General features: G+C 38.9%; 1 protein-coding gene and 2 long non-coding RNA genes across 3 annotated transcripts in view; 1 reads left to right on the plus strand and 2 right to left on the minus strand.

The window, feature by feature from the left end:
- The window catches only part of LOC112163436, a 55,931-nt gene extending 54,454 nt beyond the window's left edge, over positions 1-1,477 (minus strand). The window contains exon 1 of the long non-coding RNA XR_002922276.2: positions 1,034-1,477. This is a non-coding gene — a long non-coding RNA (uncharacterized LOC112163436). The remainder of the gene's footprint in view (positions 1-1,033) is intronic.
- A 1,377-nt stretch (positions 1,478-2,854) lies between these two features.
- Positions 2,855-9,621, minus strand: skp2 (S-phase kinase-associated protein 2, E3 ubiquitin protein ligase). Its single transcript, XM_024299822.2, has 10 exons — positions 9,457-9,621; positions 8,617-8,858; positions 8,430-8,541; positions 7,710-7,853; positions 7,469-7,603; positions 5,411-5,509; positions 5,189-5,316; positions 4,709-4,760; positions 4,001-4,108; positions 2,855-3,598 (listed from the first exon to the last, which is right to left on the minus strand). Exons 1-10 carry the CDS (start codon positions 9,468-9,470, stop codon positions 3,379-3,381), a joined length of 1,254 nt encoding a protein of 417 aa, XP_024155590.1. The 5' UTR covers positions 9,471-9,621; the 3' UTR covers positions 2,855-3,378.
- On the plus strand, positions 3,513-5,139 carry LOC112163438. Its single transcript, XR_002922278.2, has 2 exons — positions 3,513-3,635; positions 4,676-5,139. It is a non-coding gene; the product is annotated as an uncharacterized LOC112163438 (long non-coding RNA).
- Positions 9,622-9,902: the final 281 nt, after the last annotated feature.

The following is a 9,902-nucleotide window of genomic DNA, read 5'->3' on the forward strand; positions in this document are numbered from 1 at the left end:
AGTCTTTTTCCAGCAAAAGTTACCCTTTGCAAAATTATTGCATTAATGAGTTTCAAAGTAACAGAAGAGCAAATATTTCTTTCTTTTATTGCATAGAAAGCTGCATGATAATTTTTCAGGTGGAGCTGGCAATTTTCTCTATTTGTTTCAGAGGAGAAATAAAAAATCAGGACATTATTTTTCTTTTCTTTTTTTCTTTACTTGCGTTGCAATACATTCATGTTTACCTTTAGTAAAAATTACACACTTGAAGCTTTTTTTATTTTTTAATAATTTATTTTTTATAATTTTTTATAATATACTTGGGTAAAAAGCATAGCTACTGTAGACCATGTACTTGAAGTGTATGAATTAACTGAATTACTTATTTAGACTAAATTAGCACATTTAAATGTACAAAATTACAATTAAAAATCAAATTTAACTGCCACGATTTTAGCGTAGATTACTTTTTACTAAGAGTACATTAAAAAAAAGGACTTTGATGCCTAAAACATAGTTTTAGGCAGTTTTTGCATATTGCATTAAGAATTTTCCTAACAATACTGATTAACATCACTTTACTGAAATGAAGAGTTACTTCAACTGAGGTTTAATTTCTACTTAAATTAAAGTAGTAGATTAAAAAAAGCAAGATGTTTTATAAGTTTTCAATGATTTTGTGTAAATTATTTGCATTTTTTTAAAGCATTTTTTTATGTGTTGCTGTAGTGCAGATCACAATCAAAACAGTATGTTAAACCATTTAAATGTTACTTTTCAATTTACAGATTGCAAAAAACTTTTAGAGATTGACATGAAAAAAGTTGTATTTTTAATTATATTTTCTAATGAATAACTACTCTGTAGTTTCAATGATTTTACTTTAACTTTAGTAATTTTTATCATAAGTACTTTTACTTGTAATTGAACATTTTTAATAACAAAGTGATTGATTCCCCAGTTTGTTTAAATGTTGGCGTTCCAAACAAAAACTGTGATTCTATCTACTGTCATACCGTCTTCAAGACTGCTCCTCTGGTCTAATACTGACCATGCATCAGGTGAAAAACTGCTTTTCCTCAAACTGCAGCCTCTTCTTGTTTGGAAATCTCATCTCAACCAAACTTAAAGCACCATAGTTGGTTTGTCTGAAGGGCCAGATGCATCCATGTTGTTTCTGCCAATGACAACAAACTGTTTCAGTTGAACAAACTGCTTCGAGCGCAGTTGGGATTTGCTTTTCATTTAAGCAAAACCTCAGGTCTAACAGAACACTGTTTGTTATTGAGATGCTCCCAGATTTCTGAGACTTAATCCCAGAACTGCGGCCCATTTGGTGCTTGAATGAAGCTTCTCCACCAGTCTTCTGGTGCTGTAACTGTTGTCAAATCATCCATGTCAGAGGCGGGAGTCCCCTCCTCCACATTGAAACTGCTCTCCTCCTGCAACCCACACGAAAAAGTTCTTTTGCTATGACTAAATAATGTTTTGCTTTAACCCCTTCAAGGTGGAGAAAATCAGGATTTGATCATCTGCTGATTTTGTTGGTTCGCCCACTTAAACATAAATTGATAGTCATCTTAATGGTTCATTTGAACAGTGAGATTGAAAATCAAGAAATCCACTTTAAAGAATTTATATGTATTTCATCTAGTAACCAATAAGAGTTCTGGTTCACAAAGACCAGTTAGACTCTCCTTCCAACAGGATCATGACCCAAGACATGCAGACAAGGCAACCAATGAACATCTGCAGGTCGTGGAGCGGTCCAGCCAATAAAAATCTATGGAGAGAGCTGAAACTCAGGTATACCAATCAACAGCATGTAAGGTTTTTACTTTTTTAGTACATGTTTTGACCCCAAGTTGTGATTCTTGGCCAACTGGGACAAACTTTAACAGTTAAAGAGCCTTTCTGGAGGATTTCTTACTGACAGCATCCCAGTAGGACCCACAAAGTCTTATTTCACCTTTTAGAAAAAAATATACTGATTTATATTTATGCTGTTGTTACTATTATGATAAACATGTGTTTTTTTCAAGCAAAATTAAAATAGAAACAAAGAGAAAATAGCCTTTTTTCAAAATGTGTAATGATTCTTTAGAAGTCTACATGACTTTATTTCAAAATAAAAGACATCCTGTACCACATAAAATCCTACAAATGTAGGGAATGTAGTAGTAGGTAGTGAAATGTCAGGCGTGTTGACAAATAAACCCAAAACCATCTCATCGAGAAAGTCCTACATCTAAATAAATAAATAAACCAGAACTAATATTTTTCATAATTAACATTCTTGATTTTTGTGTTAAACTTAAAAATAGAAAGTGGACCTTAAATTCTGGTTACATATACTGACAAAACAGGACTCAAAGATCTGTCAAAATACTTTAGTTTAGACTATGAAACTTAACTGATGGATTGTTGGAGCATTATGGGTACTGTAGTCAGGATAGTGATACATACCGTTTGTGAAGGAGTTGGTAAAAGTTTGACTTTTATGACTTTTTTTTCTTAATAAACCTATAGAATAAATCTAAAATGTTACTTTTGTTATATTAAAATATAACCAGAGCCACAGTGGAGGGGTTTAAGAGCCGCAGGTTGCAGACATTTGCACTAGGAAAACAAAACATTCTCAAATTAAGAAAATTTCATTAAATAACTCTTTATTTTAAAAGGATAAAAAATAAAATAGACCCAAAAAACTAAAAATATGAGAAGTGAGGATAAAATAAACCCATATTTCATGAAACTGGTCTCCTGTGCTGCTTTATAGTTGATGAATATTAAGAGTTTGAACTAAAATAAGTTTCAATCAAACAAATATTTGATTAAATGGATGATTTTGGTGACATAATAGACAAGAGAGTAACAAACGTGATTTTAATTAATTTGCATTTCAAACCTTTTGAGTCAAGAACGGCATCAGTCCGATTAATACAAAAATATAACCTTTGTAAAATCATCCTGCAGCGTCATTGGCTGTTCGGTTCCTGCGCTTCAGACTCAGAACCAACGATCGCTAGGGTTAAAATCCATTAAAAAGGATCATTAAATGAACAGAGGCTTCAAAACACGACAGCCTGAGGGGACTGGAACATGAACAGAAGCTATCATTCAGCAATGACATAACACTGCATCAACTAGAGCCAGCCGTTCATTTCTAGCAGCAGCAGAGAACTGTCACGCCTTGATCTGAGTGTTTTCCTTGTAACATTATTAGAACATCATTTCAAACTTCCTACACATTTAGGCTAAACGTTCACAGGTTTCTAAATGACACGATTCTCTCTGAGTTTCCAGCCTGCCGTTGAGGTCGTCTTCTCCTGACGTGTAGGTCCTGCTCTGCAGCATGAACTGTCCCTGTAAAAAACACAGGAAGTGCGTCCGGGGTCAGAGCGGGACGCTGAGGCGGCACTTCCTGTTCCACATGCTGCGGTCGCCGTGGCACCCGGGGAGTCTGCTGGCGGGCGTGGGGCGAGCCACAGTGGAGAACGGCATGGAGTTGATGCTGACGCGAGGCATCTCCTTCTTTAGGGGCGGCAGCTGGTTGTCTTGCACGAGGCCGAAGACGTCCAGCAGGCGCAGGGAGGGCAGCGTTTGACCCAGATCCCTGCAGGAATGGAACATGACGTTGAGTCTGCAGAAGGGTAACCAAACCCTAAATCCACTTTTTTTGCCTGTTGATCTCTATAAATGGGGCTTTAAAAGTGCAGTCTGTTGGTCAATGTTTGACAAATTAAAATAAATAGTCTAAAACCATCGGTGTGTTGCCCCCTACAGGTTGAATCGAGGTATTACAGTTGAATTTCAGTCCCACATCATGATCTGCAGCTCCAGTAATATAACAGTCCTGTTCCCCAGCTCCACCCCTCTACCTGGATTTTCACATTTCAAGCTGTGGGCGGAGTCAGCCTCCAACTTCTCTGTTTGATTACTCTTTAATCCCGTTACTGTAGATCCTCTCTCATTGCATATGTTCATCATGACGCTGCAGCTTCAGGTGAGAACTTACGTGAGAGCAGCCAGGTGAATGTGATAGCAGCGACTCAGCGACAGGTGCTGCAGATTCTTCAGCTCCTTGAGAACCAGGAAGGAGTCGGCCATCAGCAGAGTGCTGTCACTGAAACACAGACAAGTTCTGATCAAAGAAATCCAGTTCATCCCAGTGTTTTTAACATGTTCTTGTGGAATTTTTCTCACAATGGAGGACATATCTAAATTAAATTTTATTTTAAATAGTATTTCTGAGTTTTTTTCTTTATTTACATTGTTGTGAATCAGGAGCAGACAAAATAAAGATTGTATTTGGGAAACTACAAGCTCCCTGCTCCACTCCATTCTGATACATCCACCTGCAGACAAACAGGTCCATGAACGTCTTTGTTGTCCTCGTCTGAGCTGGAATCTGGATCAAAACTGTACGGCTGGAAAGCTCCATGATGTTCACCATTTTTGCTGCAGCGCTAATGTTAAGTTGGGGTTGTGAGGGGCTATTAGCTAGCTGGATAGAGCAAACAGATGGATGATAGGAAGTGGGGGCGGGTTCACACTTTATAGATTTGGCTAAAAAACAGCATAATCATAATTAAAAGACCACTGGTAACACTTTGAGAACAGATTAAAAGATGATGGGAGTGAAGAAGAGTTTTGTATGAATGTATGGGGTGTTTCTGTTCTGTTTCAACAGGAACACCCTAAACGCTGATGGACCCGACGGTACCTTAAATCCAGGTGTTGAACTTCAGGACATCTGTCGACCAGGATCTTTACATCTGTAACACCAGCACATCGTTCCATCAGTGACAGAAAAATGATCACTCGCACAAACTATTCACTTGGCAGTGAAGGAAAATAAATAAAAATGATAAAAAACTCCTCTGCCTTCACTGTCATCCAACACTTCCCTTTCCCCATGTACACTAAGATTAGAGTTTAAATGTCAATTAAATAAATAAAATAGAACTATGCTAACAGCTGCTTTAATTCGTGGAATCTGACTTGATTAAAAAGGTAAAAACTAACTATAACAGCTTGAGCCGTCCCATTTTTGATTCTCAGATTGACCCCATCCTTATATTGTGTGGTGGAAATTTCTTCATTCAGTCTGCTTTTGTCTGAGTTGTTTTATTCTTCAGCTGAAGGATAATTAGAGATACACAAGGCAGAGCATCAGAGATGGGTCAGTTTCTCCTCAACTAACCGTCTAACGTGAGGCTCTCTCTGTACCCGCTGATGTTCAGGCTGCTGACGCTGGGGCTGACATTACTAACCACACTCTTTACGTGGTCCTTGTCGAAGCCACACCAGGAAACGTTGAGCTGCTCGATCCTGCAGAACGAACACAAGAGAAGACAGAATGACAACACTATGATTTTTGGTGATTTTAAGGAGGTTTCTTGCATTTTTAGAGGGCTTCACTGACCTGCAGCAGGACTTGAGCATGTCAGCCAGAACAGAAGCAGAGAAGCCGGAGCAGCCGCTCAGGTTGAGTTGCTGCAGGCCGACGTTCTTCCCCAGACTCCTGGAAGAGAAACCCCAGCAGCAAAGGTTTCAACACGAGTCTGATGAATAGTGCAGCCAAAAACCATTATTTTAATAGACGACTAATCACCAATTAATTTTTCCGAATAGTCGACTAATCAGGTCATGCAAAAAGTGCATGTAAACACACATCCTAACCGTTATTAGCTTTAAACTAACTAAAAATTAGGTATATTCACAGTAGCATTATCTGCAAAGATCCTTGTTTGAATGCTGTAAGCTGAATTTGGCCGCTGGAGCTTCTGAAATATTAGTTGAACGCCAAATTAGTCTAAAAATAAAAAAGTCTAAGTTAGCCAAAACAGCTAGCATGTAGCTGAAATATTAGCTATATTTAAAGTCAGAATAAAAAACAAAACAAACAAAAAAAAATCCTAAATTGGTCAAAATAGCTAGAATGCAGCTAAAATATTAACTCAACTCCATATTAAACTAAAAAAAAAAAAAAAAATCAGAAAAAAAATCACGAATTAGCCAAAACAGCTAGCATCTAGCTGAAATATTAGCTCAACTCCAAAATAGCCTAAAAGAACTCATAAAAAATACATAAATTAGCCAAAATAGCTAGCATGTTGCTGAAATATTAGCTATACTTCAAATCAGAATCAAAGACAAACAAACAAAAAAAAATCCTAAATTAGTCAAAATAGCTAGAATGCAGCTAAAATATTAGCTCAACTCCATATTAGCCTAAAAAAACTGAAAAAAAAAAATCACGAATTAGCCAAAACAGCTAGCATCTAGCTGAAATATTAGCTCAACTCCAAAATAGCCTAAAAGAACTCATAAAAAATACATAAATTAGCCAAAATAGCTAGCATGTTGCTGAAATATTAGCTATACTTCAAATCAGAATCAAAGACAAACAAACAAAAAAAAATCCTAAATTAGTCAAAATAGCTAGAATGCAGCTAAAATATTAGCTCAACTCCATATTAGCCTAAAAAAACTGCAGAAAAAAAATCACGAATTAGCCAAAACAGCTAGCATCTAGCTGAAATATTAGCTCAACTCCAAAATAGCCTAAAAGAACTCATAAAAAATACATAAATTAGCCAAAATAGCTAGCATGTTGCTGAAATATTAGCTATACTTCAAATCAGAATCAAAGACAAACAAACAAAAAAAAATCCTAAATTAGTCAAAATAGCTAGAATGCAGCTAAAATATTAGCTCAACTCCATATTAGCCTAAAAAAACTGAAAAAAAAAAATCACGAATTAGCCAAAACAGCTAGCATCTAGCTGAAATATTAGCTCAACTCCAAAATAGCCTAAAAGAACTCATAAAAAATACATAAATTAGCCAAAATAGCTAGCATGTTGCTGAAATATTAGCTATACTTCAAATCAGAATCAAAGACAAACAAACAAAAAAAAATCCTAAATTAGTCAAAATAGCTAGAATGCAGCTAAAATATTAGCTCAACTCCATATTAGCCTAAAAAAACTGAAAAAAAAAAATCACGAATTAGCCAAAACAGCTAGCATCTAGCTGAAATATTAGCTCAACTCCAAAATATCGTAAAAGAACTTATAAAAAATACCTAAATTAGCCGAAATAGCTAGCATGTAGCTGAAATATTGACTAAATTCCAAAAAAAGCCTAAAAAAACTAAATAAAAAAAAGCTTAAATAAGCTAAAAAAGCTAGCATGTAGCTGAAATATTAGCTCAACTCCAAAATAGCCTTAAAAAACTTTAATAGATGCCAAAATAGTCCAAAAAGCTAACAGAATGTCACTATAACGTTCAACTTTACTACACTCTGACTCCGTATCATTTAAAGTAACAACTAATCGATTATTAAATTAGTCGTCGACTATTTTAAGTCAATTACTCAACTAATTGTGGCAGCTCTAGTGATGAACGAATCAACTGTGAATAACAGGAGAGCGGTAAATCCTGTGGATATAAACCAAACCAGAACGGTTTGTTTACCTGACGATGTCGTCCGAGAGCTGCAGACCCTCCAGGCTCAGTCGCTCCAGACGAAGACAGCGGCACACGATGCTCTCCAGAGCAGAAACTGGGATGATGGAGCTGGACAGATCCATCTCCACCAGCTGCAGAGGTCTGGACAGAAAGAGAAGAGGCAATGAAGAAAGGTCTCTGTGGTAACAAGTGAGGTACCGTTCAAGCAGAACCAGATGGTTGTGGTCCAACCATCCGCAAAGCTCACTCTGTTCCTGTGAGGTGCAGCTCCTCGACGAAGGCGCGAGGGCAGCGCAGGCGCCGGACCCCGGTCCTCAGCACCTGCTGCAGAGCTGGACCTGTGTTGGTCAGACCCTGCAGATCCACGCTGTGCCACAGAGACTCGTCGAACCTGACCACAACACAAGTGGAATGCTCTCAACAATACATTCCAAGTTATAGACCCATTCCGATCATCTGTAAAAGCCTTCCCAGTGGTCTCTTAATTATGATTATGTCGTTTTTAGCCTGAATTGATAGAAGCCATCCAACCTTCAACACTTACAGAGCCACTCGGGTCGGTTTCTCTCCAAATCTAAACCCAGTAGGAGCCAAAAGTCTTCAATTACTCTTTAGAAAAATACAATTCTGATTTAAATTTATGTTGTTGCCGCTGATATGATACATTTAAGTAAACTTTTGTGTGTTTTTGGGCATAAATAAAGCATAAACATAAAGAGAAAATAGTTTAGTTTTTATTATGAAATAGTTTATAACTTTTGACAAGAGTTTTGCATGACTTCCTTTCAAAATAAAAGACATACCACCCTGCATGTGTCAAAGTAAAGGCCTGGGGGCTGGATCCGTCCCTCCAGATCATTTTACTTTATTGTTATTAATGGTCCAATGTTGTCTTGCGCTTATTTCTGCAGCAAAATAACTTGTATGTGGGCAAAAAAGTAAAACTAGACGGACGTGACAGACTCACACCAAACGATGCCAACGTTTACAGACTAAGGAGACCCGAAGCAGGTCCTGAAGAGGAAGGTAGAAGTAGATCCTGAGCAGCAGCTCGTCTGGCAGATGATCCCATGAAATCCCTGCAGAAGACATGGAGATCAGAGAGTGACAGCTGACTTCACAGCCCTGCATTCCTCACAGCAGCAGCTCCTCACCTGCTCTGGAGTCCCTCCTTCTCCTGGGTCTCCTGGCCAGGACGAACAGGTCGTTCTCCTTGTCCTTGCAGGTGAGTCTCTGGGTCTTGTGTGGGGGGGACCACTGCTGGATGAGCTCTGTGGGGGTGCACTCGGTGTCCAGGCCCTCGCTCAGGTGGCCTCTGGTCTTGCGCTTGTGCATCCTGCGGGACTGGCAGGGCGCGTGGCTCTGGAGGCCGCAGGGTAGCTCCTGCAGCGGCATGCTGGATGAACAGAGGAAAACAGATGGAAACAGAACGACACGAGCGTTAGGATGAGTCACTGCCGCGCGGATCTGAACCAGGAACCCCCCGCAGGGACCGATTCACCAGATCCCTCTAGAAGGGATCTCCGCGCGCCCGCCCGCCATATTTGACGTGGACACTAGCGGACGGGACCGCGCAAATTTTCAAACCGTCATTTATCTTCCAAAATGTAAAGATGCAACACTGCTGTGGGTTTGAAATGTAAACGAGAATTTAAGCCACAGCTGGATTTGAATAATCAGAGTTGAGGGTGAAAAGAGTGGAGGCCTGGGAGGAGAAAAGCGCGGTATCGGGGATCAGCCTCGGTTTTCGGACGGAAATGATTAGATCAGAGATTCACTAAACAACAAAATCATGTTTATCAGCTTTCTCTTCACAAACAACCGCGATCAGCCACCAAAAAAAGCCGGAAAGATGACTATCATGAGCGATCTGAGTGGAAACAGAGGGCTGCACGCGCCAAAACATTTCAAAACACCCAGATTAGAAAGGATTCTATGAGTGTTTGTGAACGTAGCAGCTTCTAAACTGAACGTAGACGCTGTGAAGTTCCTACCTGTCGTCAGACATCTTCTCTGTCCCGGTTGACCGCCTAAAACTACGGGATAGATGCCGCTCTCTCCAGTCTGGACTCTTTAAACTCGCCGCCAGCAGCGAGGCGCCCTCTTTCAACTGACGTCATGACGTACGTGCGTCTGTCACGTATGGACAATGAGGCGTTCAAGTTTGACTCGTTTTTTCTAATCTTACAGTCGATGCCTTTAGCCCAGCGGTCAGCATAACTCCATAGTCAGCAGCCATATAGGTCAATTTCTCACTGTCAACATCCTAACAGGAGCTACGAAGTCATATTCACTTTTCAGGAAAATAAAACACTGATTTGTTTTTATATTAATGCTACTATTATGATAACTTAAAAAAATGGCTAAATAAAACGAAGCTTTTTTTCCGTCCAAACTTGAAATATTTTATGATTTTTGTCAGATATTTTTCATGACTTCC

The sequence above is a fragment of the Oryzias melastigma genome, linkage group LG12 (genome assembly GCF_002922805.2).
Source record: "Oryzias melastigma strain HK-1 linkage group LG12, ASM292280v2, whole genome shotgun sequence".
Lineage (NCBI taxonomy): Eukaryota > Metazoa > Chordata > Actinopteri > Beloniformes > Adrianichthyidae > Oryzias > Oryzias melastigma.

Bases quoted from the DNA above. Each gene is read 5' to 3' on its own strand.
- skp2 (XM_024299822.2), bottom strand. The intron at 5,510-7,468 runs GTAAACAAACCG...TTTCTCTTCCAG, and splicing joins CTCTCGGACGACATCGTCAG to GAGTCTGGGGAAGAACGTCG. The intron at 3,599-4,000 runs GTAAGTTCTCAC...CCATTCCTGCAG, and splicing joins ATTCACCTGGCTGCTCTCAC to GGATCTGGGTCAAACGCTGC.